This window comes from Vanrija albida, assembly GCF_041260175.1.
Source record: "Vanrija albida strain AlHP1 chromosome Unknown contig_1, whole genome shotgun sequence".
In the NCBI taxonomy this organism is placed as follows: domain Eukaryota; kingdom Fungi; phylum Basidiomycota; class Tremellomycetes; order Trichosporonales; family Trichosporonaceae; genus Vanrija; species Vanrija albida.
The window spans coordinates 2,517,712-2,542,858 of NW_027191420.1; the positions used below are offsets into that span (position 1 = coordinate 2,517,712).

Genomic DNA, 25,147 nt, shown 5'->3' on the forward strand with positions numbered 1-25,147 from the left:
GCAAACTATGTGGATTCGCAAACTGTACAATACCAAACGCACCATGCAGAGACATCACGACATTTGGGAACGCTTATGGATCTCTGGGTTACCGATATCATTCTGCGACCTAGGCTTGCCTTGTGTTCGCGAACGGGAACGGCTGCTCCAGACTATCGGCCAGGCTGCAATACTACTGTCGACCGGGCACGATTTCACATCACTCAGAGATTCACACTTTTAGACTAACAGTAGGGGACATCATCGACATATCTGCTCTCTGCCTAGTACTCCCTCTCACGACGAGGGGGCGAGCGCTCACGGGCGTGAGACGGCTCCTCGGCGCGGGGCTCGTACCGCCTGTCGTCGTCACGGCCTCCCTCACGGCCTCCGTCACGGCCTCCATCACGGCCTCCCTCGGCGCGCGGCTCACGGTCGTCGTAGCGAGGGCGAGCGTCCTGGCGCGGCCTGTCATCGTAGCGGCCGCGGTCATCGTCGCGGCGGCGGTCATCATAACGAGGGCGGTCGTCGTAGCGGGGACGGTCGTCGTAACGGGGGCGGTCGTCGTAACGAGGGCGGTCACCGTAGCCACCGCCGCCGCCGCCGCCGTAGCGGCGGTCGTCACCACGACGGTCGTCGAAGCGGCGAGGAGGGGGGCGGTCGCCGTAGCCACCGTCACGGCCACCGGGAGGACCATCCTGGATCTTAGTCACCACGTTCTGGCCCGTCGTGCTTGAGCCTACTCACCGCAGCGATCTCGAGCTTGACCGGGACACCTTGGATCTCGGCACCATCCAGGCGGCGAATCGCCTCCTCGGCCTCGGCCATGGAGGGGTACTCGATGACACTACTGGATCAGTTTCCGAGACACCAAACCCAGACTAACCCGTTGCCAGAGAAGCGGTCGACGTCGGCGTACGTGATGGTCTCGGCGCCGTTGCGTCCAAAGTCCTTGAGGTCCTGTAGAGGGGGTGGCACATCAGACTAGTCCGCAAGCTTGAAGAGATCGCCTTCGCCTTCCCCGGGCCAGAACCACGTCTCGGAGGACCGTCCTCGGAATCCGCAGAGCCCCCGATTCGCCATGGAAGAGAGAAGGCTGCCGCCAAGCAGGAAGCAGCCCACGCGCGACATTGGACCTTGCACACCGACCACTTCAAGAAACAGGAATGAGGGTCCGCACCTGCCAGCTGGTGCCATTGGAAATACCGATGACATTGATGCGAACACCACGGCCACGGGGAGGGCCACGAGGGGGAGGACGACCGTTGCTGTTTGGACGTCAGAACAAAAAAGAAGGAATGCGTGCCGGCCCGGTCCAACTCACGGGTCCCAAGTGTCACGACGACGAGCCTCCTTGGAAGGCTCGACGATCAGGCTATCCTAGGTCAGAGAGAACATTGGATGTTGCCGGATGCACCCACCGCTCGCCCATAAAGTCCTTGCCGTCAAGCTCGCGGCACGCGTTCTCGACGTCCTTTGCTGATCAGTAAACAGCCAACAACATCCAAGTACCTCGGCAGTCTCATACTCGACAAAGCCAAAGTTGGACATGAGGCGGACCTCGACGATGCGTCCGGAACCCTTGAAGTGCTGCGTGATGGTGAGTGGGATGCGTCTAGCGTGAACTGTTGAATGGCCTTACGTCCTCGAGCTCGCCCTTGGTGACGCCTGATTACGCGTGAGCAGTGATAGATGGATTGCGGTCAGAGTGGGCTTACCCTGGGGCAGACGACCGACATAAACGCTGGGAGGCATGATTGCAATGTCTGTAGTCGTTGATTGCAAGGATGGGAGAGTTTTACGGTGGTTGCAAACAAAGAGAAGCTCAGAGTGCTTGTTGCTGCAAGCGGCGGCGGCGGCGTGTGGTGGTGGTGTGGTGTGGTGTGGTGTGGTGTGTGTGGGTCGCGCGGTCGTCGGTCGGTCGGTCAGCCGCCGATTGATGGACGTGCGGGACCAAAAGTGTCACGTGGCTGCTCGGCCCCTGAGGCACCACCAATGCACCAAACCTACCAAACCGGCCGGCGGCCTGTCTGGGATCTGGCACGCTCGCTTGGGTGTGCGCAGGCGCGTCGACTGCCCCGACTGCGTCATACCGTCACTTTTGGCTTGGCTTTCCGTCTTTGTGGTGTCGTCTGCAACTGTACTGCAGCACCGCCCGCGTCCTTTGTCGACCTCCCTTTCGACTTCTCTCTCGTCTTCTGTGCCCAACCTCTCGCTCTCATTCCATCACAAATGGACCTACCAATACAGGCCCATCACTCTCACTCTCACACGGACACCAGACCGCCACCACATCATGCCCCCACATCCCTCTCCACATCAGAAACCCACCTGACGCCCCACTCCCACTCTCAACCATCAACTGCCGCGTCCACGCCATCGTCCACGTATCATCACCACCAGAGACCAGTGATCCCATGGTGGAAACCTTGGGAGAAGCTTCAGACCCCAGCTGTTCCAGATCCATGGATCTTCAGGAAGCAAGTCGTTGGGTAAGTAGACCAGTGGCTTGCACACTCCGCTCACCGCCCCAGCATCGTCCTCGGCCTGTCTGCGTGGGCATTCTATGTCGGAGTCGCGAGGGTATGCGCCCCGGCGATTCGAAAGTGGCCAAATGCCGGGTTCAGCAGGGCAGCAGGAAGTAAGGCAAGCCCTTGGCGCGATCGCTGACACGCAAAGTTGGCACCTTGGTGGCGTTCGTTATCCTCTGGTTGATGTTCATGTGGTCCTACGTCGTCGTAGGTTTGAAAGCGAGGAGCGCTTCTGACCGCACCAGATTCTTACAACGCCGCCAGGGTTTGCCAACGATGTGAGTGACAAAGGAGGGGCCCTGCTTGCGGAGAGTCTAACTGGACAGGTTGTGCCAGCCAACCCAGACCCCGAGGCCGTGCAGCCACCCCCAAGCTCCGTCGACGTGCGCTCCATGACGTCTAGCCTTATCCCCTCCGTCGAGCGACCGCCTAAAGCGTTCGAGATGTCTTCAATGGGCCCGTCGCCTTCTGCTCCGCCGCATCCTGTGCCTCCACACGCCGAATACATTCCTAACCTCACGCCACGTCCCGACGCCGATTACATTCCCAACCTCACACCTCGCCCCGAAGCTCCTCCCAATCAAATGGAGATTCCAAAGCCAGAAGGCTACTCGCAGCATCCACCTGTGAGCCCTCATGCTTCAGCATTGGATCCAAACGCCCCAAAAGGCGTTCCACCACGGCCAATGCCTCCCCTTGCAGGGGGCCCACGATTATGTCGGCATTGCAACATCATCAAGCCCGATAGGACACACCACTGCCGCCATTGTGCCCGCTGTGTGCTACAGTTTGATCGTGAGTATCACATGTTGGCCACGGGCTAATACCTCAGACCACTGCTTGTGGATAGGACAATGTGCGTATGCTGCGCCCATGACAGGATTGAATGCTAATAGTCAGGCGTTGGGTGGAGGAACCATGCGGTATGTCTGCGACTGCGCTCCGTGCTCAGATCGGTGACTAACCTGTCAGGTATTTGTGACTTTCAACCTCTGGTCAGGTTTATTCTGCCTGTACAACACGGTTCTCCTGATCGTTCACACCTGCCTTACGCCCAAGGTGGATGGACAGCAAGTCGCTCTGATCGTGGTGTAAGTACAAGAATAGGTCGATAATGCTCTCTGACTTGCCAAGCTCTGGGTTTCTTTTCCTCTTCACACTCGCCATGCTCCTCCCTACCCATATCGTTCTCATTCTGTCGGGCAAATCTACCATCGAATCCTTCCAGGAAAGCGGGCAGCGCCAACGCGAGAACGCTGCTCTGGCAGAGCATTTCGCTGGCAGCTGCAACATTAGGGAAAGACGCGCTGTTCTCAAACAGTGGGAATCTGAATGGGGAGGGGTCAACGCCACTGACCGGTGGGTGTTTGGGACGAAGTCTGAGCTGTGGGAGCGGGAAATGGGCGACAAGTGGATTGGTTGGATACGTGAGTGGCGGCGGCCTCGGTGTAGTCGCTGATGTCGCAGTTCCCTTGGGCAAGCCTCAAGGCGACGGGGTTCATTTTCAAGCCAACCCTCGCTTTGGCCCGAATGGCGAATGGCTGCCAAAGCGGTACTGGCCGAAGGGGGTGGCGGTATAATACTCGTAGACGACGCATACAAACACTTCATGTTGCAATCATTATGTATCACACAATATCAACTCGTCTTATCGCACGACTGTGGAGCCAGAGTGATTTGGCGTTCTCGGAAACGACAACGAGCAGAGGTCCGTGCGCATTGGGTGGAGGCCGTCCGTCCGTGCACGGTTGCCGCCAGAGCGCTGTAAACGCGGCTGTCTTCCTTGTCTTCCTCGTCTTCCCCGCCTTCCTCGTCGTCTTCCTCCTTCCTTCTCCCCACCAACGACGTCTGATTGCTTTCATTCCACTACACTCAACCACCCACCACCCGCTCAACTCACTCTCTCGTCCCTCATCCTCATTCTCACTCTAACTTCTCATCAGACTGATTCCCTCCTTCCCTCTCTCCCCACTAGTACCACCGACCTGCCAGGAATACCACCACCAGCCATGACCCCTCTGTGGGTGGCCTCGCTCATCATCGGCCTCGGATTTCTGCAAGGAAACCACGCGCTATCTCCCAAGCGCCATGGTCAGCTTCTCCTGCGGTCGCCATTGACACCCACAGACACGCGCCTGTCCCAGTTCGCGGTCGAGGACTCAATCGCCACCTCGGTATCAGGTGTGTCGCCGCCGCGCCTGCCCATGTGCTCACACGAGTACAGAGCTCCAGCGGTCCCTCAGTGGAACAGACTGCCACGCATCGATTGTGCATGACCTCTCCATCAACTGCGACGAGAGAAACGGGGGCATGGGAGGACGAGAGCGCATGCGGAGTGATCGTAAGTCAGACGGGGCGGATGCCTTCCCTAACCAACACAGTTGCGATCTCCCTCACATTATGCTCTTTACAGTCGGCCGACCAGCGTATCCCCAAGGAGTGCCAGGGATGGAGTGCTATCGACACCAGCGCTTGGTGGGGCCGCCGCTCTGACAGGAGTGAGCCCGGCAACTGCTTGGCGTGAGTAGTGCCAGAATGACCAGGCCATCGGCCCCCACTGACTGCCAAAGCGCTCTCCATCGCAGTCCCCAGGATTGGACAACCTACAATGGCTATCTGAGCTCCTCAAGTAAGTTGGCTGTCGAGGGACCCCCTGCTCCACTTACCCACATCAGCTCAACTCTGCCATGGCTTCTCTCACGAGCGGGAGGCAGGTGAGTCAATCTGGAATGGTCTGCGTCTAACGCCAGCACTGGCTCGCCAGCTGTACGTCAACGCCACACAAGAAAAGATATCCATTCTTCGTCATCTCCAACGGCGAGAGCTTCACTTAGAGGACCTGGGCGCACAGGTTCAACAGCAGTGGGAGAATGGTCTTCAGGTGTGGACAAAGGGGTCGCTTCTGCACCGCTAACGGAGACAGCTAATGGAGGACCGCCATACCGCTGTCGAGGCCACCCTCATGTCGGGATTGGCGACACACGCCGAGTCCATTGCCCGCTTAGAACAAGTTGTCCAACTTCTCGATCGCAGTCAGACATTGGCCCGTAAGAGCATGCCGAGAGAAATCCATTCTCTAGTCGAAGCGGCGTCGGGTGAGCTGAGGTCGATGATGGCCATCCTCCCTCAGGCTGTCGAAATCGAGGTGAGCAGTGGAGACTTTGGGCAATTCTGACCGCAGATCAAGGAGTTCATCGTCCGTGGTCTAACAGATAAGGTAGGATTTACCATGTCCACCCCTAACACAAAGGAATCGCCCTTATTTTTGGCTGTTCGCGAGAGCCTGGAAGCGACCCTCACCGATGCCTCGAATCGCCACACCAACTTCCTGTGGGAGCAGACGCAGCCGTTTCTTGTGGGTTCTCAGGTGCGTCGAAAAACTGACCTCGTAGATATCACTTGAATCATCGGTGGCGCAAGTCTACCACCAAGTCGACCTGGCATCACGAGTGAGCAAGTCGAGGACTTTCGTGAGGCTGACGAGTCACAGGTCGGGGCCGAGTTACAAGCGACATTGGCTTCCTTGACTGGAGCTGTTCATCATCTGTTGGACCATTCCGAAGACCTCTCTGTGCGTTGAATGTCTTGCATCCCGAAGCTGACATGTCCCAGGATGCCCAAGAGACGATGTTGATCCACTTTCAAAACATCGGACACCTGTCAAATGTCGTGTCTGAGGGCCTCGGGAACAGCCTGACCACGTTCAATGAGACCCTCAAGACCCTCTACCTGCCCACTCGCTCGAGTTTCGGACTGTTTCCAGGTGAGCATCCAAAGACTGTTGATATTCTGACTTGGAGGAGCCGATTGGGTCATCGGTCAGCTTGATGGGAGACTGTGGGCAGGCCCGACTGCCGCATGGCCCTCTGCATCAGCGAGCTGGGTCATCATTCAATCACTAAGGCTCATCTGGTTGGGATTCAGCTCCACCGTGAGTAGCTCTCTGAGCAAAGTGCTGAGTCTCAGCTCTCGTACTTGGTCTCAGTCTGGTGGCTTCTGCACATGGGTCTGTTCAAGAGACTTCGGGCAGCGATCAAGGGAGCAGCGGGCAACGTCCGGGCGTGGGCTTCACATCAACTTCACCGGCCAGGGCCCTCACCAAGTGAAGCGCTCCCTCGTTTCAGCATCGAACAACGGTCGCCCCGTTCGCTCAAGCAAAAGGCGTCGCATGATAGGCGGCGCGCGTTCTCGGAAGCGCCATAGCCCCGCCACTGTAGTTTTTGCCACTCCCCAGATTAGTGTAGATAACGGCAGAGACTCTTCCCACGGGTGTATGCGTCACCTCTCATGCACGTTTCCCTGAGAAGCCTGGCCGAACAGACCTCCACTTCTCGACGCCCACCATCGCGACTTGACCTCACCATCTTGCTCTGACTACACAAACCACTCCAGGTCATCGGATGCCTCGACAGAGCGCACACTTGAGAGTGGGTAGCCCACGATGGGGCTACATCAGGTCGTTCCTTCCCTTTGTGGTTTGCATCACCTTGATGTGCCTCGGGCTGTCAAGCTACTCCCTCTTGAAGCCGGTCCCATCGCCAGTAGCTGGCCAACAGCTGGGCTGGCAATCATGGGACGTTGTGGATCAGTCCACTGGAACGCAGCCGCACAACTCATCCGCGGGCTCTAGTCTTCGTCTTGACATCTGGGTAAGCAGTGCCTCGAAGCCTTGACACCTCTGACAAAGTCCCAGGATCCATCAGCCGCGCACACCACTGGCCGTACGTGTCTGTCGCGCAACTATCACTGACGGTTGGCAGTGACGGAGATCCGCGTCCAGCACTGCATGATCTCACCACACATCTTGCCGTCCTTCTGCGAGCCGGACAGCACGCCAGAGGATGACATGGCCAAGGGCAAGTGGGTCCGGGTCGACGTCGATCTCAACCAGCGCGCAGGTATTTGGTGAGTGCTGTGGGTCTGTTGCCGCTCACCACAGGCACCTGTACGTCTACTACCGGCGCACGCGGCGCCTCGACGTGCCGTTGATCGCGGACCTCCGCATCGCCAAGGACCTGTCAGAGGAAGGGTGGACAAAGGCCCACGGCGACCTGCACTCCGGCGTGTTCAAGCACAAGAAGATGCACCTGTGGTACAAGCTGCAGACGCAAGAGCCTACAGAAGGGCCGAGGCAGGAGATCATCACCGAGGTCGACGTGCTGTTTGGCGACGACGCGCCGTTCTACGGATTCCACCGCGTCGACGGCGGCAAGGTCCTCGACGCCAAGGAGGGCAAGTGGGAAAGCGTCGACCTGGTGTATCGGCGCGGGACTGCAGGTGGGTTGGGTGACGAGGTGTCGCTGACAGCAGTGCCTGCTGCTGCTCCCGAACCGCGGTTTCACTCGAACGGGACGTTCAAGGTGCTTCAGAGTGAGCTGTCCTGGGTCCCCAGAGCCCAGCTGACACTGCAGTTGCCGATCTCCACTACTCGGTCGGGCAGGGCAAGTGCAGGGATACCGACAAGACGCCGTGCGTCGGGGACAAGGACACGGAGGAGTGGCTCGGGCAGGCCTTGGACGCCGAGCGCCCGGATCTCGTGGTACGTTGCTCCGCCGCTGCTGCGCTGACGGCTAGGTGTTCTCTGGCGACCAGCTCAACGGCCAGAAGACGTCGTACAACGCGCGCTCGGTCCTGGCAAAGTTTGCAAAGCCCGTCATCGACCGCAAGATTGCGTGGGCGGCCGTGTTTGGCAACCACGACAGCGAGATCGCCGACGACCGCGCCGAGCAGATGCGCGCGATGCAGCAGATGCCGTACTCGCTCTGCCAGACTGGGCCGGCGGACGTGGACGGCGTCGGGAACTGTGAGTGTGGCTCTGTGGTTCGCTCGCTGACGATCAAGACGACATCAGAGTACACTCTGGCGACGTGTAAGCTGCCAATATGATGCTGTAGCTGACGCACAGCTCCCGCAACCACATCTTCACCCTCTTCTTCCTCGACTCGCACGCGTACCAGAAGTCGCTCCTGCCGTGGAAGAAGCTCCAGTACGACTACATCAAACCGTGAGTGCCGCTGGGCCACCGACACTGACGCCTAGGTCTCAGATCGACTGGTTTGTCAACGTGTCGATGGGCATCAAGCCCATCGAGCGTCCCTTCCGCCCAAACGGCGCTGAAGACATCGGCAAGGTGTGGACCGCCAAGCGCCGGCTAGCGAGGCAAACCATGCTCGCGCGCCCGAACGCAATGATGTTCTTCCACATCCCGCTCCCCGAGGCGTACCTCGCTGCCGACCGCACAGACGACAAGTTCTACCCGTCCGGCGAGCTAGACCTCGGCAGCCAGCTCGACAGGGAGGGCGCGAGCAATCGCAACGGCGGGTTCTTTGGCCAGGGGATCAAGCACTCGTTCGAGATAGAGGAGGGTGGAGAGAGCGCAGTGACCCAGGTCAAGGTGCTCAGCCACGGCCACTGCCACATGACGGATCGGTGCCGCCGCGTCGACGGCGTCTGGATGTGCTTTGACGGCGGCTCATCCTTTTCCGGGTACGGCAAGGAAGACTTTGACCGCCGCACGAGGGTGTATCTCATCTCTCAGTGGGGCGAGGTGATAGAGACGTATAAAAGGTTGACGAGCGGGGATGTCGTCGACAAGCAGGTTCTTGTTGGCGAGGGTGCAGCGAGCGGATGGGGTCAGTCGGCCCAATAGACTTGTGTTGTATACTATTGCTGGATGCTACAACTCCATACAGATGCATCCCTCAGACAGCTCTAGTTCTACTCATTAGTGGCGGTCTCGGACGTCGTTGCGTCCGCAGGCTCGCCCGTAGTCGTGGTCGCTGCGTCCACAGGTTCGTTCGTGGTCGTGGTCGTTGCGCTCGTCGCAGCCGGTTCACCGGGTGAGGACGCGTCCTGCGTCGGGGCCTCCTCCGTCACCTTGGTCTCCTTGTCGTCCGCGGCCTCAGAGGTGCGCGACTCGCAAACGTCATAAGCTGGAGGCGCATCCTTTGGCAGCTCTGGCGCAGACGAGGCTCCCTCGCTCTCCTTTACAGCCTCAGTCTTGCCCGTCGCTTCCTCAGGAGTGAATCCCACCGGCGCGGAGACTGGGCCGTCGGTCGACGGCGCCTGGATGTGAACGACCGGGGGCACGATCGGTGGTGAGGGCAATGAGGCCTCAGAATCACGCGCGTTGCGGCCACCGCGCGCGCCGCGACCCGATGGGCTGTCCTGCGACGACTGGACAGGGAACTTGAACCCACGGTCCAGCCTTCCGTCGGCCTCGGGCTTCGGGCTGCGCGACCTCGCCCCCGCACCACCGTCGCCCTGTCTGTTGGCAACTGGAAGCTGCGGGACGCGTCGGTGCTCGAACGACTCGGTGCGCGACGAAGGAGACATTGCAGGGCCGGCAGTGCTCATGCGCGCGAGGGTTTCTGGGCTAGGTGATCGGATCGTGCGGTGCTCCTGCACTGGTGTTGACGGGGCCGCCAGCGGCAGCGACGACCGCTTCAGGTCTGAAGGACGACGGAATGGGGCGGGATCCGCAGAAGACTGGGGGGCCGAAGGAGCTGGAAGCAGGTAGTTTGCAATGGGGACGAGCCTGCCAGGTCAGCACTTGATCTGCAGAGCGCGGCGACCTACCTTTTCTCTGCTGCCACTGCCAGCAGCCAGGGCGGGCTGACGACTGGCATGTTGGCGTTGACCGCCTGGTCGTACGCTTCATCGATGTGTCCGCCTCTGCCAGAGTCGTCGCCTCCAACTAAGGGCGAGGTGCAGACGAAGTGGGTGGTCGCAAGCTGGACAGTAGGGGCTTCTCTGGCCCCGATCTCCTGCAGGCACTGGCGGAGCTGGCTCAGCAGCGATGGTGGCTGAACTGCGCCGAAGGTGATGTAGAGGCCGGTCAAGTTGCTAGGTCGTTAGCAATGGTCAGAGGTTTGCAACTCACTCCATAGTGTGGGTGCGGACGCGGATGAGATTGGACGTGAATGTGCCTGCCGTCGTCTTCCTGCATGGGGTCAGCAATGTGCCGGCCTGCACGAGCAGTCACACTCACAAAACGAGCTGGAAGGTGTACTCCTCTCCGCTCTGGAGGCCGCCCGTCTTCCACTCGTGCTTCTCGTGGTCGGTTCCGACGTCGGCGCCGACGCGTCCCCAGCGCTGGCCGTTGCGGTACATCTCGAGCCCGCGGAACGACGCGCTGCCGAGCACGAGGGGGTCCCACTCGAGCGCGACGCTGGTCTGCGTGACGTTCTGGACCCGGAGGACGGGGTTGGCCGGCGAAGCCGTGCCGAACGACTCGACGATCAGCGACTGCAGCGAGTCGAACGCCTCCTGCGCGGCACGCTCGGCCTCGAGGTCGCGAGACACGGTGATGGTCAGGATCGAGCCCGGGCCGAGGGGCGGGTCGTTTGGCGACGGCGTCGGGAGGAGTAAGGAGGGGAACTCGAGCAGATGGGCGTTGGGGCCGAGCAGGATGGCCTGGGAAGAGTCAGATACAGTGGCCAGGCGCTGCAGCACTCACCATTCCGGCGTCGAGCTTGCCCAGCGTGAAGGTGACTGGGCGGCCATGTTAGCTGGAGACTAGGCGACGTTCAGCTACAACTCACACTTCTCCATCTTTGCCATTGACGTTGTCATTTTGACGGTCTGAGGCTTTTGAGTTGGTGGAGAGATGCCGGCCATGAGCAGAGTCGTGTTGGGCCTTGGTATATGGGTCAGAGCCGCCAGAGCAATGAGCAACGAGCGAGCGATGAGCGCGACGACTGACGACGAGACGGCTCAGGCGCCAACACGAGCCCACGCTCAGGCGCGTTGGACGTGTCCAGTTGCAATCACGTGACTTTACTCGTCACCCAGGCCAGACACGCAAGCTAGGACAGAACAAAGTCACATACGCGCGTACTTGCACTCTGCATGCATTCGTCTGAACATGTACTCTCCTGCAGTACACGGGCCGACATCTGCACCTGCACCTGAGCCTGCACCTGCATCCGCTTCAGACAAGCTCCACATTTGGCGCGTTCGCGCCGTTGGGTGGCGAGCCGCCTTGTGCGTCAATGCTGTGTTCTTGTTCCTCGTCGCTGCGCTGCCAGGCAAGAAGTAGCTCATTCACTCAGCATCTTGCAACCTCGACCTCAGCCATCTGACGCCAGTTTCTCTCGTGAGAAAGAGCTCGAACGGAAGGTCGCCCGTACGACTGACACCCCTTTCTCGCCGCCACCCGCTCCTCACTCTTCGCCACCACCTCCCTGCTCGCCGTCACCCGAAGAGCCGCCGCCGCCGCGGCGCCCCCTCGCCACCGGCTGTAGCGAGTGGAACCGAGGTCGACAGGTACGACGTTGCCACGCCCTCGAGTGCTCGCGGGCATTACGAGGCTGACTGGGGACCGGTTAAGCAGCTCTCCGGTATCGGAAGTAATCTTGACGCGGTCCCCCGATGCTGGCGAGGGTGGAGACGGTGACGACATACTAGTGTCCGGTGACGGTGGTGGTCTAGGTGTCCGCGTCTGGTGATGACCAGCGAATGTCTTGGATGGGCCAATGCATGTGCGAGTGCGGCGAGTAGAGTGGGTGGGATGGTGTGAATGAATGGGGCAGTAGGCCAAGGGATGAAATAATGGCCGCGGTGGGCGCCTGCAGGCCTGCCTGCCGGGCCACGCCGGCGTTGGACCGGGGTCAAATGGTGGCGGGTACGCGGCGGCACGCGTTGACGACGAGTCTGACGGCGCTGGCTGGGCTGGGCCGGTGAGTGGGTGGGTGGCCTGGCTGGGTGGTGGGTCGCCCGCCGTGGGTGGTCTGGTCTGCCGCCGCTGCCGGTTGGCGCTTGGGCGCTGACCCGTCTCCCTCCGGCGTGCTGCCGTCGTCCCCCCCCGGCCACCCACCACCCCACCCCACCCCTCGCCTCGCCTCCCCCGTTGCCCACGCTCGCCATCCCACCAACCAAAGCCCAACAAGGGTCGGGGCGGGCGCACGTCGTCGGCATCCCGCTCGCTCACTCACTCGCTCGCTCGCAGCATCCACTCACACCACTTCACACACCCAGCAAGCAAAGCATCGAGCAAAGGCAGACTCCATCACCCAAAGCATCCATCCAAGTCTTGTGCATCCACATCGCAATCAAGCGCGCAGGCGCGTCATATCAGTCACAAAGCAACATCTACCCAGTACCCGCAACCCACCCAGCCCCCAATCCGACGCCGACGTCGGACGACCCGCCTGGTGGCCACCCCAGCTCGACGCAAAACCTGCCCGACGCCTTCCAGCTGTTCCCCTCGCCGTCAGTCGTCGAGAGCATAGGTATGTCTCATTCCTCTGGAACCTAGTTCTGTTTTCCCCTGCATATCTCGGTCATTAAAAGAAGAGTGTGGAAGGAGGGTCACCTCGGGGTGGATTGCGTCCACAGTGGTGGGAGGGAAGACGGGGGTAGCGAGAACGTTCCCCCAGTCAATGGCGAGGCCTGCCGTCAGGCCGAGGACACCCCCAGTGTCTCTCAATCTCACCTTCCTCGGCTCTGACAAGTCGAAAAGAAGGTTGAGAGACAGTTGATTAGATGAAAAGAGGTTACAACATACCCATCTTTTCTACGACGCGTCTAGATGCTGATCGGCAACAGGCGACATCGCATCGACCCCCCACCATGCAGTCTGAAGAGTCATCGCCAGAACCGCCGCAGCGCAGGTCCCCAGGCGACACCTCTGCAGCTGCTGGCAACTCTGCAGGCGGCTCTCTGCCAGTGAGTACTTGCATAGGGGACCCCAGTGCGCATGACACTGATGGTTTCAAAGGCACCGCGTCAGATCATTCTCAAGCCTCCACGCCCCGCATCCGATGACGAACTCACCCCGGAGCCATCCGACGACGATGCAGACGAGGAAGGAGAGGACGAGGTAGACATGGACAGCGAAGCACCAGTACGTGTTTGCGATGGACCAAAGAAGCGCCCCGGCTGACCTACTAAGGCTACCGGTCTTGCCTCCAGAAATGACAGTGACTCGGAGCAGGATGACGAGTCAGAGGACGACTTCGATGACGATGACGGTGACGGCGATGATGACCCCGATTTCGGAGACCAGCCAAAGAAAAAGGCAGTCAAGCTGCCCAAGCAGGCGGCCAAGAAGCGTGAGTCGAGCCCATGCATCATGCGCCCCGGTGCTGAATTATCAGCCCCAGCCGTCTTCCCCTCAAAGCGCCCTCAGTCCGACTCGTCAGATGAGGACTACGCCACAAAGTCGCACAAGAAGAAGTTCTTCCAGCGCTCGGGAGCCAACTCTCGCGGAACTGCGACCCCGGACACGACCTTCGGAGACTCTGACACAGGGTCTTGGCGTCGAGGGGCTGCCCGCAAAGTTGTCACTTACAACGAGGCGAGCGTGGACTACGGCCTTGACAGCGAGGGGGATGAGGATGTGATGTACTATGAGAAGGAAGCTCCATTGGGTGAGTTTCCTTTCAAGTCATCTGTGTTGACGCGCCAGTTGAGAACGGAACGGCCGACGAAATCGACCTCGTGCTCTCGCACAGCCGTGATGAAGAACATGCGTCCGATGAGAAGGACAACCCTCACACCAATCTGGTAGGTTTTGTGGCCGTTTCCGAGAGGCGTTACTGAAGCCTGCTAGCGATTCCACATCAAGTGGAAGGAGTACAGTCACATTCACAACACCGATGAGATGTACTCGTTCCTCAAGGGATACAAGGGGTAAGCCCGTGGTTCATTAGCTTGTTGCTAACATCCTAGCTTCAAGAAGGTCGAAAACTACATTCAGAAGGTTTGGCAAGTCGAGCAGGCCTACCACCACCCTGCACCAGATGCCAAGTGGAAGCCTTCTCGTGAAGACTTGGAGCAGTACGAGATCGACCGCGAGCGCGTCCGGGAGCTCCAGGACAGCTACAAGACTGTCGAGCGCATCGTTGGTGAGAGGGACGACAAGCGGGATGGAGAGCGCACTACCCAGTTCTTGGTCAAGTGGACCAGTGAGTTCTAGCCGAAGGAGCGCTGCTGACGTCAGACTTGCAGTATGCCGAGTGCACCTGGGAGAGTACGTGCCATGGAGATACAACGAGGTGACTGCTGACCCCATGACTAGAGTATGACGATATCAAGGACCAGGCGCAGGAGGCCATTGCCGCCTTCCACGCACGGGAGGCTCGCCCAACTGTCCCCGCGCGCTCAGCTTCGTACCCGGTGCACGGCCGTCCAGCCTACCAGAAGATTGCCGAGGACCCCGAGTACTTGCACGTTGGCGGCGCCCTCAAACCATTCCAGCTCACTGGTTTAAACTGGCTTGCTTACCGGTGGTCTCAAGGCGGTCATGGTGCCATGCTTGCTGACGAGGTACGTATCGATCGAGTTCGACTGTACCGGACAAATCTGATCGTCAAAACAGATGGGCCTGGGAAAGACTGTCCAGTCGGTCAGTTTCTTGTCCTACTTGTTCCACACGCAACGGCAGTACGGCCCCTTCCTGGTCGTCGTTCCTCTGTCCACGATCAATGCCTGGCAGATGCAGTTCCAAACCTGGGCCCCCGATCTCAATGTCATCGTCTACATGGGCTCTGCTGCTTCTAGGGACAAGATTCGCGAGACCGAGTTTGGACCACCCAAGAATCTCAAATTCAACGTGCGTTGTGACCTGAGATGCTGTTTCTGACTATTAGGTTCTCCTCACCACATATGAGTTCATTCTCAAGGACCGCCAGGATCTCCAGCAGATCAAGTGGCAGGTTCTTGAGGTCGATGAGGCGCACCGTCTCAAGAACAGCGACGCACAGCTCTACGAAGCGCTGTCAAGTTTCTCGACTGGGTTCAGGTTGCTTATCACAGGCACGCCTCTCCAAAACAACGTCAAGGGTGAGTTGTTTTACCAAGGCCCTGGTGACTAACCTGTCAGAACTCCTGGCCCTACTCCACTTCGTCGAGCCAGAGCAGTTTGAGCTTGCCAACGACTTTGAGCTGGGCGATGCTGAGCAGGAGGGCAAGATCAAGGCCCTCAACAGCCAGCTGGAGACGCTCATGCTGCGTCGTTTGAAGAAGGACGTCGTCAAGGAGCTGCCAACCAAGTCCGAGTCCATTCTCCGAGTGGAGATGTCGGGTTTGCAGCAGCACTACTACAAGAGTAAGCTAGTGGCGCAAGGCGGTGGCTGACATTGTAGACATCCTTACCAAGAACTTCGCTGTCCTCAGCAAAGGAGGCACCCAGAGCGTGTCGCTCATGAACGTGGCCATGGAGTTGAAGAAGGCAGCGTGAGTTTGGCGTCAATTGGTGTCGCAATTTGCTGACGCGCCCAGCAACCACCCATACCTCTTCGATGGAGCAGAAGACCGAAACAAGCCTCTCCACGAGCAGCTTCGTGGTCTTGTCATGAACAGTGGCAAGATGGTCCTGTTGGACAAGCTCCTGGCTCGACTGAAGGCGGATGGTCACCGTGTTCTCATCTTCAGCCAGATGGTCAGGCTCCTCGACATCATTTCCGACTACATGATGGCAAGGGGCTATGTTCACCAGCGTTTGGATGGTACCGTCCCCAGTGACGTGCGCAAGAAGAGTATCGAGCACTTCAACGCCCCCGGCTCCCCAGACTTTGCTTTCCTGCTGTCTACTCGTGCTGGTGGATTGGGTATCAACCTCGAAACTGCAGACACTGTCATCATCTTTGACGTGAGTCTCCTCTCCACAGACATTCACTGACATCCAGAGCGACTACAACCCTCAGAACGATCTTCAGGCAATGGCACGAGCTCATCGAATCGGCCAAACCCGCCATGTCAACATCTACAGATTCGTGACCAAGGGAACGATTGAGGAAGACATTCTCGAGCGCGCGAAGCGTAAGATGATCCTCGAGTATGCCAGTGAGTCTGCTCACCTTGAATGCCATGAGAGTGTGCTGACAGTTTCAGTCATCAACCAGACAGATACCAGCGGTGGTCACATCAATGGTACCTCTACGCCCAAGGAGAAGAGCGGTGACTTCTCCAAGGAAGAGCTCGCCGCTATTCTCAAGTTTGGTGCCAAGTCCATGTTCCAGGCCAACGAGGAGGCTCAGAACCAGAAGCTTGACGCCATGGATTTGGATGACATCCTCACCAAGGCCGACAACTTCGACACAGAGGCCACTGCCGCACCAGCTGGCACCTCGTCTGGTGGTGAAGCCTTCTTGGCACAGTTCGCCGCCATTCAAGATGTCAAGAACGACGTCGATGACCTCAGCTGGGACGACATTATCCCCGTGGACGAGCGAGTCAAGCTGGACGAGGAAGAAAGCCGCGCTCTCCAGGCCGAGGAGCTGGGTTCTCGCAAGCGCGCCGCCGCACGCGCCCCGGGTGCCTACGAGGGAATGGACGAGGCCGACGCAGATCTCGACACCGAGAGGGGAAGCAAGGCCGCATCGCCCACGGAGAAGAAGGCAAAGATCTCTGGGCCACGGAAGAGCAATGCTCAGAGGGCCATCGAGCTGAAGGGTAAGCCACAACGCATTTGGACAGTGCTGACGAAATCGTAGACCGTGACCTCCGTGTGCTCATCCGCGGGTTGCAGAAATGGGGTCCCATTCGAACTCGTTACGACACGATTGTCGATGAAGCCAAGCTTTCGGCAAAGAACCGAGTCGTGGTTATTCAGACCTGCGACGAGATTCTGGCGCAGGCTGAGGAGGCCGTCGCCGCTCACAAGGCCGAACTGCGTGGCATGCAGGAGCGAGGTGAAGTAATCTCATCTTCCCTTCGCCAGAAGGCCATTCTCTTCGCTTTCCGCGGTATCCAGGGCATCAACGCCGAAACCGTTGTCGCACGCCACTACGAGCTGAAGGCGCTTGTCGAGCACTTCAAGCGTGTGGAGGACACCGACAACTACGCCATCCCCCACGACAACCTCAAGCCAACAATGAACTGGTCTGTGGAGTGGGGAGCCTTCCACGATTCCAAGCTTCTTGTCGGTGTCTGGAAGTACGGCTTTGGTGCATGGGACCAGATCAAGGCGGACACTGCCCTGCAGCTGCAAGACTTCATCTTCCTTGAGGATCCCAAGGTGGTAAAGGACCCCAGTGCGCCGAAGGCGGGTATCCCGGGACCGATACATCTTGTCCGCCGCGGCGACTACCTTTGTAAGCTCACACCCTTCATCCCTGCAGCTAACAATCAGGTGGCTTGATCCGCGAATATGAGGAGAACCGTCGTATGCTCATCGAGCAACAGGCGGTCATCGAGAGCATGCCTGTCAAGGAGGGCTTCGGATACGACCACCCCCCATTGCCCGTGCCGCCAGGTGGCTCGGGTCGCGCGGCACCATCGAGTGCGCCTCGTGGCGGTGCCTCCGCCTCGGCCGCTGCTGCTGCTGCCGCTGCTGCTGCTGGTGACAAGGGCAAGAGAAGAAAGACTCCAGAGTACACGGATTCGGAGGACGAGGAGAGTTACGAGTCGATGGACGAGGATGCCGTCAAGGAGGCCCTTCGTCCCGCCAAGAAGCATTTGGTACGTCAGCTGTCATTGATGTTGTCGCCGGGCTTTGCTAATGATCTACAGAAAAAGCTCAAGTCTGGGACCGAGCATCTCAGCCGCGAAGAGAAGATTGCCGCCCTCAAGGAGTGTGTGGCAGGCATTGGTTCGCGCATCGACGAGATCGTGACGGAGAAGACGGCGCTGGGTCTGGATGGATCCAAGTGGCGCAAGCATTGTTGGGTGTAAGTCCTGCTGTTGAGCTGCATCTTCCGGCTTTCTAACTCGCCCGCAGCTTTGCCAGCTTCTTCTGGCCCAGACAAGGTGTCAACTATGCCAAGCTCATGGACATCCATTCCAAACTTGTAAGCATTTGGCTTGCTCCTTGAACGACTTGGCCGCTGACCAAGTTCTCAGGGAGCCCAAGGGAAAGAGTCGAGTCCGGCGCCCAAAAAGTCAAAGGCAAAGCGCAAGGGAGACGGCAGTGATGTCGGTACGAAGAAGAAGGTGAAGGTCGAAGATTAGACCTGAGTTTGGGAGGGCCGAAACAGGTCGATGCCCCTCTATTCGTAGCTAACTTTGTTTTGTTTTCCATTTCATATTGGTCTCGTCAGAACCGCTTGACTACATAACAGCATGCAGCAGCGCGTGTATGATCAGCTCAAAGCGAAGCGTGGCGGAGGAGTGCCGACGGGGGGGAGTAGGCATGTGGGCCATTTGGTGCCCTGAGTTTGTGGGAGCTTTGTAATGACGATCCTGGCAATGTCTTAGTCTAGTTCTAAATACGGACAACTCCGCTCTTTAGAGTCTAGTCGGCCGCCGCTCCTTGTCGCTCGCTCGCTCACCCTGGCCCTGTTGGTCCCCGCCCGCTTCGGGTGGGCCGCCGCAGCGCAGTTGACAACACAAGACTGGACTACTTACTCACTTGGTTGTTGCTTTCAAGTCAATGTCCATCGCGACGACAACGACGAGACAATCTCGTCTTGCACTACAGAGTCTGTCCTCCCTGGCCACTCTGCCATCGCCCATCACACCATCACACGGCCAATGAGCTCGCATTCAGCACATGGCCCCTCACCAACAGCGGCCGGCGCCGCCTCGACAGCGTCTTCATCAGCATCCAACCTCGCCGCCGCTGGAGCCTCTGGAAGCGGTGCACGCCGGGTCAAGGGCAAGCGCACGAGGACTGGTGAGCAGGCCGCCGACGCCGACGCCTCGCGCAGCCAATGCTAACACACTGCAGGCTGCTTGACATGCCGGGCGCGAAAGGTGAGATCTCGCCAGAGCCGGCCGATAACGCTCGCTCGCTCGCTCCCCAAAGACCGATCAGTCGCTTATCGATCGCACAGGTTAAATGCGACGAGACGCCCGGAACCTGTGCCAACTGCGAGCGCGTCCTCCTCGCCTGCCGCTGGCCCGCAGTGCGCGACGTCTTTGACGAGCGGGGCGCCGCTGTGTCGGTCAAGCAGGAGGCCGACGAGTACCGGACGTCGTCGAGTGGGTGCCCGGCCAAGTATGTTGCTAACCGCCTCCAGCGGGGCCCGTCCGCCGCAATCGCAATGCTGCCTGCGTCGCCTGCCGCACGTCTCGGAGCGTGTGCTCGCAGGACCGCCCGTCGTGCACACGATGCACTGAGAGCGGGACGGTCTGCAAGTACCCTCCTGAGCGGGGGACGTCGATGAATTCGATCCACTCGGGAGCCACGCCGAGCAGTACCGACGAGTCACCGCACGATGACCCCGGACTCTCGCGGAGCAACAGCATACCCTCGTGAGTCACCCGCTGGCATTCGAACGGGAGCGACTGACGCAGTGGCTGTTCAGGCTGCACGGCATTCCACGGCCGGTGCTCGACCGCCACCTCGAAGCGTTTTTCACCCACGTCTACCCTATCCAGGCCAACGCTATCGTTCATCGCGGAACACTGCTGAGAGACGTCGCCGACGGGCGGGTTGCACGCAAGGTCATTCTCGCCATCTGTGCCGTCGCCGCCCGGTTCGTGTCGTTGCCGACGTCTACACCGCCCGGTGCACCGCCTCCTCCGTTAGCGGGTAGCGTCGCCGCCCAGGCATGGGGGGTCGAGTCCAAGGCGGCGCTCATGGAGGACGACATGAGCCTTGACAACGTGACCACGGCCCTCATCTTGGCAAAGCACGAGATCAACTCGGGCCGGTTCGGCCGCGGCTTCGTCCTCGCCGCCGTCGCTACGCGCACCGCACTGGCGCTCGGCCTCCACCGTGAACTCCCTGCCGATGACCCTGCGACTGTGACCGAGCGCGAAACACGGCGGCGTCTCATGTGGGGGTGCTACTCGCTCGACAGGATGATGTCCACCGGCGTGCCAGAGTTCCTCTCGGTTCCAGCAGCGCTCATGAGTATCCGCTTGCCGTGTGATGATCAGCAGTACCAGTTCGCCACGCCGACCGATGCTCCGGTCCCGGCTATTGAAACGGAAGGCGAAGGCGAAGCGATCCGGGAACGCTACAGCGATGTTGGCATCATGGGCCACCATGTCAGGCTACAGGGAATCCGCGTCATTGTCTTGCGCAGCTCGAGGGGCCGGGACGCGGTGAACGACCTGCCACCATGGGAGCCGGGGTCAGCATTCGCTGTCGCGGAACGCCGACTCAACGCGTGGCGAGCCTCGCTTCCGCCCCAGTTCGAGCTCGAGCGAGAGACGATTTACGCACGCCACTGCCAGAACCAGCTCACGCCGCTGATCATGCTCCACATCTGGTACGAGTCCAACCATTCCGAGCTGTATCGCCTCGCCATGCCCGGTTTCCCGGAATCCCTCGAGGCTGGGATCGCGGCGGCAGCGCCACCAGGGTGGATTGAAAGGACGCGCGACGCGTGTAGCGCTCATGCCTCGATGATTGCGAGGACAATCCGGCACATGTGCAGCATTGTCGACCCGGACACGATGATCTTTGCCGACAATGGGCTCCCGATCTGCATCCTCGAAAGCGTCCGCATTCGTCTCCAGCACGCGTTCATTCTGCCACCGGCGCCGCAAGCAGCTGAGCTGGCCGAGCTTAGTGCAGATGTCGAGATCATGGACGCCTTCCTGCAACGGATGACCACGCACTTGCGGCAGGCAAAGTGGCTCGTGAGTATTAGCTACTTGCACCTCGCAGCGCTGACACGTCCCAGCTCAAGGAAATGCGGCGCATGTTGAGACGCCACGGCATGGACCCCGTCAACGGCATGTCGTCCGCCGACACCTCTGGCGCTGCCAGTCCTGGAGGAGCAGACCCCTGGTCCAAGCGAGTTCGTCTCATCCGCAACAACCCGCCACATCGTCCAGCTCCGGTGCAGCAGCAGGCCTTCCTTGCTCCGCCAAACCAGCCCATGGGCCCGCCGCAATCGACTGGCCGCGGCTTCCAGCAGCAGCCGACCGATGGCTTTGGGTTCACAGAGACGACGTACAACATGGCCGAGTGGAACCCGGCCCCGCTCGACGTCAACCACGAGGACGTGAATGCCATCCTGGGGCAGCTTGAGCAGACACAGACGGGCGTGGGGGGCATGGGGTCGTTCCTCGCCAACTTTGCAGACTGGGTGGCCACGGGCTACGACCCGACCATCAACATGGGAAGCGACCAGAACCACTTTGGCGCTTCCGGGATGTAACATTGTAATAGATGCCATCAGAGCAGGATGCATTGTATCAACGGTATCGAGGGGGTGATCGAGCACGGGCGTCAGGAAACAGGATGCTTTCCTCAAGGGAACGGACCTCGGGGAAGGATGTCCTGAAGGGAACGCAGCATCCTGACGCAGGCATGCACGTCCCCGAGGCCGTCCACCGCTCGTGCTGCTGCAAGTCCGCCTCCTCATAACGCAGCGACTACACACACAGACACGTAACTGGCGGGCGTGTAGCTCAGTTGGTAGAGCGTGACATTCGCAGGTGGCTGATTGCCTCTCGCGACTGATTTGTCAAGGTCTTTGGTTCGATTCCTAACTCGTCCAGTTACGTTTTTGGCGTCCGTGTCGGGCGGGGATTGGCTCGAGCGGGGGCTGTGGCGTCGCCGCGGCTCAGAGGTGGTTGGGCATCAAGAGGCAAGGTGTTCGAGTGCGGCAGTCGAGGGTGGCTGTTCTCGAATCTGGCCGTCTTCGGGGCTGCCAGGCCTCGAGTGTGGCAGACATCGAGGTTGGCAGACATCGAGGTTGGCACTTCTCGAGGTTGGCACTTCTCGAGGTTGGCATTCCTCGAGGTTGGCATTCCTCGAGGTTTGGATTCCTCGAGGTTGACACTCCTCGATGTTGGCAGAGCTCAATGTTGGCAGACATCAAGGTTGGCTTCTCGAGGTTGGCAGTTCTCGAGGTTCCCAGTCTTCGAGGCTCCCAGTCTTCGAGGCTCCCAGTCTTCGAGGTTGCCAGTCCTCAGTTCGCATCGGGGATTGGCTTGAGCTTTGGAGCTCTGGCGTCGCTACCACTGAGATGATGTTGAGAGCCAAGGTGCTCGAGAGTGGCCGTCCTCGAGGCCGCCCGTCCTCGAGGTTGGCCGCCCTCGGGGTTGGCACCAGCGAGTTGAGGTCGGCTGTGCTGCTAGTTCCCAGTCCTCGAGGCTTCACTTCTCGAAGTTGGCCGTCCTCAATAGTGGCCGTTCTCGAGGTTGCCCGTCCTCGAGGTTAACAGCCCCCGAGTTTGGCTGACTTCAAGGTCGGGCATTCCTCGCGGTCGGCCGAGCTCCAGGTCGTCCCGGCCTGCTGCTCCCCCCTGCAGCTTCCCAGACCTGCAGGTCGGCTGTCCTTGCCAGACACGCACAGTGGCGGCTTGGGCCGCGACGCGCTGCCCACGTCCGCACTCCACTCGGCGCCATCGACCGCGACGGTGGGGGCTGCCAGAAGCCCCGCCAGCAGCCGGCGCGGCCGGCGCGCTTGGATTTGGTCCTCAGTCGCACTGGTGTAATCGAACCTCGGGTCCGCCCAGAGCCCGAGGATGCGAGTCGTAGTCTTCGCTATGGTCTGCCACTCGTCGAAACCCGGTCGTCGCTGCCGCGTCAGCCCAGATAAGTACAGCTTGGACATACCCCTGCTGCGCTTTAACCCATGAGAGGGCTCTGCACTATCATTGTCTGTCGCGGCAGGCTGATCCGCCGTACAGGACTCGTAGGTGGCTTCTTCCTCTTTCGAGGACGAAGTTCGACATGGGGGCGGGGGGGCGACGGTTGGTGGGCTGCTGTGGGTGAGATCGACGATGTCGTCCTGGAATCCAGGCATCGGCCTATGACATGCCGGGTTGTCGGGATGGAGCCCAGGGCGGTTTCGAGCGGTGAGTTGTTGAACACTCAATGAGGGAGGTGTGGTGTCAATGAAGTTGGGAGTGGCGACCCACATTTATAGGTGGAAAGGGGGGAGAAGGGGTGGGGCTGGCGCGACAGTGCAGCGGACCAACGGCGCAGGGTGCAGAAACACGACATCCATAGCATCGTGGCGAAGGAAGTCAGGCGTGATAGTACATGATTATTATGAACAAGCCGTTGCGCTGAGTGAGGGCCATGCCTACCTACGCCTTCTTGTCAAAGGTGGCGGCAAAGACCTGGTCCCACTTCTTGCGTCCACCCGTCTCAATCACATCGCCGTGGCAGGGAATGATACGGTCCCACTTGGCGGCGAAGATCGGCGCGAGCTGCTGGATACCGAGTTCCTTGGGCTTGATGTTGGCCGCGGCAAGACCCGAGTGAAGGGCACCGTTGGCGCCGAAGAAGTAGCCGCCGCCAATAGCACGGAACCAGTAAGGCTGACCACCGGCGCGAGAGTACTGCTCAGTCGCGGGAAGGTTCAAGAACAGGTCGCCCTCGATCAGGGTGCCGGATGGGTGATGGATGGCGGCGAGCTCGTCGTTGATGTGGGCCGAGACGTTGACGAGGGTAATCTGGGACAATCAGCACTCGGGCCCCAAGGAAGACTTCTAAGCACATACCTCGTCCTCAAAGCCATACTTCTTATCCTCGCCACCCGCGCCAAAAAGGCCAGCCCACTTGACGTCGGGCTTTTCCTCCCCGAAGCGCTTGACTCCAATCGGCTGGGCGTCGGGGAACTGCTCGGACCAGGCCTTGATGTTCATGCCGTGCTCGCCATCGGGGGTGACGAGCCACCTGACCGTGCCGCCGAGCTGCTGGAGCGCCTTGCTGGTAGCATCGGAGAACGGGTGCGAGACGTAGACGAAGATGTCCTTGCCGTCGTGGACGCGGATGGCAGTCGAGCGGCCGCCAAAGGGGAGGCCGAGGCGAGACTGGGATGAATGTCAGCCAATGGCCCTCTCACACTACAAGTAGTACTCACAAAGGGGATGCTGAACGTGAGCATGCCGGGCAAGACCTCCCGGATGACGAGCGTCTTGTCGCGCGGGTCTGACGAAGCCGGCGCGAGCTGGTCGAAGGGGGTAGTGGACATTTTTAATGGTCTGGATAGAGGGGAAAGCTTTGCAGAAAGTAGTCGAGGGGTGGATCTACGAAAAGCAAAGTTCATGAGAACAAAGCGACAATTGAAGAGGAGATTGTGTGCTCGTAGATATGTAGGGTGCACTCGCCCAGATGGATTTCCAAGCATGCCTCGACAGGGTGGAGGTGGTGTTTGCATGACGTAGAGGGGCTGCCACGTGGTACACGTGGAGGCTGCATGGCGAACTTATTTGATCCTCCCGCTAGACTTTGGAGTTGTTCCGAGTCGAGTTTCCGACTTTACCCTCACTCCCCCTACAGTTCTCCCAGGCGGGTGGGATGGCAAAGTGTCAAAGTCACGCGTAGCCTCGATGACATCGTTAGGTGGGTGGCGGCGGTGGCCGCAGCGCGCTCTCCTTCTACAAATGTGGGGGACAATACGAAACTTCAAATGCGATGACATACCTGCGCCGCCGGTTAGAAAGGCTAGCCGGGCAGCCATGACGATTATTGGATGGTCGTGGGAAGGCGAGGAGGGGCAGGCATATGGGGCAGGGGCACGGGGGAGTGGGCGTGCGTGTCGAGGACAAGGTCGTCGACGACGAGGAGCAGCAGAGATACACACGGTTTCGGCGCACTGGGCGCTCGCGGCACACTCCTTTCCGCGGGACAAAACGGGTGAACAGGGCGAGTGGGCTCTACTAGGCGAGGATAATCACCATCGAGGAATGCAACAGAGCCTCTGAGCGCTCGGCTATCATGCCTTGGATGGGGCTCCCTCGGAGTGAGACCAACAGAGACTGGGCTGACACTCCACTCTCTGCGTATGCTTGGTGCGTGCCTGTTATTTTGATGAAAACGGGAACGGAAGACTTGGG

General features: G+C 59.7%; 7 protein-coding genes and 1 non-coding gene across 8 annotated transcripts; 5 read left to right on the forward strand and 3 right to left on the reverse strand.

Annotated features, from left to right (window-relative positions):
* Nucleotides 1–263: 263 nt before the first annotated feature.
* Q8F55_001031 (uncharacterized protein) lies at nucleotides 264–1,734 on the reverse strand (the record flags this gene model as incomplete). Its single annotated transcript, XM_069349676.1, has 9 exons — nucleotides 264–677; nucleotides 727–826; nucleotides 866–939; nucleotides 1,160–1,247; nucleotides 1,304–1,354; nucleotides 1,401–1,453; nucleotides 1,492–1,569; nucleotides 1,622–1,647; nucleotides 1,698–1,734. The coding sequence occupies 9 exons, from the start codon at nucleotides 1,732–1,734 to the stop codon at nucleotides 264–266; spliced, it is 921 nt and encodes a 306-aa protein (XP_069213220.1).
* A 477-nt stretch (nucleotides 1,735–2,211) lies between these two features.
* Nucleotides 2,212–4,090, forward strand: Q8F55_001032 (uncharacterized protein; the record flags this gene model as incomplete). The annotated part of the gene is made up of 8 exons (XM_069349677.1): nucleotides 2,212–2,471; nucleotides 2,514–2,620; nucleotides 2,659–2,717; nucleotides 2,756–2,788; nucleotides 2,837–3,136; nucleotides 3,483–3,601; nucleotides 3,645–3,937; nucleotides 3,978–4,090. The coding sequence occupies 8 exons, from the start codon at nucleotides 2,212–2,214 to the stop codon at nucleotides 4,088–4,090; spliced, it is 1,284 nt and encodes a 427-aa protein (XP_069213221.1).
* A 429-nt stretch (nucleotides 4,091–4,519) lies between these two features.
* DCR2_1 (Phosphatase dcr2) lies at nucleotides 4,520–9,159 on the forward strand (the record flags this gene model as incomplete). Its single annotated transcript, XM_069349678.1, has 16 exons — nucleotides 4,520–4,691; nucleotides 4,892–5,030; nucleotides 5,430–5,655; nucleotides 5,692–5,727; nucleotides 5,761–5,877; nucleotides 6,123–6,273; nucleotides 7,053–7,159; nucleotides 7,204–7,231; nucleotides 7,271–7,415; nucleotides 7,450–7,787; nucleotides 7,821–7,880; nucleotides 7,922–8,049; nucleotides 8,085–8,313; nucleotides 8,352–8,379; nucleotides 8,416–8,514; nucleotides 8,550–9,159. The coding sequence occupies 16 exons, from the start codon at nucleotides 4,520–4,522 to the stop codon at nucleotides 9,157–9,159; spliced, it is 2,613 nt and encodes an 870-aa protein (XP_069213222.1).
* A 68-nt stretch (nucleotides 9,160–9,227) lies between these two features.
* On the reverse strand, nucleotides 9,228–11,084 carry Q8F55_001034 (uncharacterized protein; the record flags this gene model as incomplete). The annotated part of the gene is made up of 6 exons (XM_069349679.1): nucleotides 9,228–10,047; nucleotides 10,089–10,355; nucleotides 10,393–10,452; nucleotides 10,501–10,925; nucleotides 10,969–11,003; nucleotides 11,054–11,084. The coding sequence occupies 6 exons, from the start codon at nucleotides 11,082–11,084 to the stop codon at nucleotides 9,228–9,230; spliced, it is 1,638 nt and encodes a 545-aa protein (XP_069213223.1).
* Nucleotides 11,085–13,082: 1,998 nt separating this feature from the next.
* Nucleotides 13,083–18,404, forward strand: hrp3 (ATP-dependent DNA helicase Hrp3; the record flags this gene model as incomplete). The annotated part of the gene is made up of 21 exons (XM_069349680.1): nucleotides 13,083–13,178; nucleotides 13,231–13,356; nucleotides 13,405–13,564; nucleotides 13,610–13,882; nucleotides 13,921–14,018; nucleotides 14,065–14,144; nucleotides 14,184–14,419; nucleotides 14,455–14,484; nucleotides 14,533–14,780; nucleotides 14,833–15,066; nucleotides 15,104–15,296; nucleotides 15,337–15,561; nucleotides 15,599–15,689; nucleotides 15,735–16,104; nucleotides 16,142–16,298; nucleotides 16,347–16,907; nucleotides 16,949–17,548; nucleotides 17,587–17,915; nucleotides 17,967–18,124; nucleotides 18,175–18,244; nucleotides 18,297–18,404. 21 exons carry the CDS (start codon nucleotides 13,083–13,085, stop codon nucleotides 18,402–18,404), a joined length of 4,443 nt encoding a protein of 1,480 aa, XP_069213224.1.
* A 522-nt stretch (nucleotides 18,405–18,926) lies between these two features.
* Q8F55_001036 (uncharacterized protein) lies at nucleotides 18,927–21,511 on the forward strand (the record flags this gene model as incomplete). Its single annotated transcript, XM_069349681.1, has 6 exons — nucleotides 18,927–19,068; nucleotides 19,123–19,148; nucleotides 19,229–19,376; nucleotides 19,415–19,649; nucleotides 19,703–20,987; nucleotides 21,032–21,511. The coding sequence occupies 6 exons, from the start codon at nucleotides 18,927–18,929 to the stop codon at nucleotides 21,509–21,511; spliced, it is 2,316 nt and encodes a 771-aa protein (XP_069213225.1).
* Nucleotides 21,512–21,753: 242 nt separating this feature from the next.
* Q8F55_001037 lies at nucleotides 21,754–21,853 on the forward strand. Its single transcript has one exon. It is a non-coding gene; the product is annotated as a tRNA-Ala (tRNA).
* Nucleotides 21,854–23,392: 1,539 nt separating this feature from the next.
* Q8F55_001038 (uncharacterized protein) lies at nucleotides 23,393–24,282 on the reverse strand (the record flags this gene model as incomplete). Its single annotated transcript, XM_069349682.1, has 3 exons — nucleotides 23,393–23,761; nucleotides 23,810–24,121; nucleotides 24,172–24,282. The coding sequence occupies 3 exons, from the start codon at nucleotides 24,280–24,282 to the stop codon at nucleotides 23,393–23,395; spliced, it is 792 nt and encodes a 263-aa protein (XP_069213226.1).
* Nucleotides 24,283–25,147: the final 865 nt, after the last annotated feature.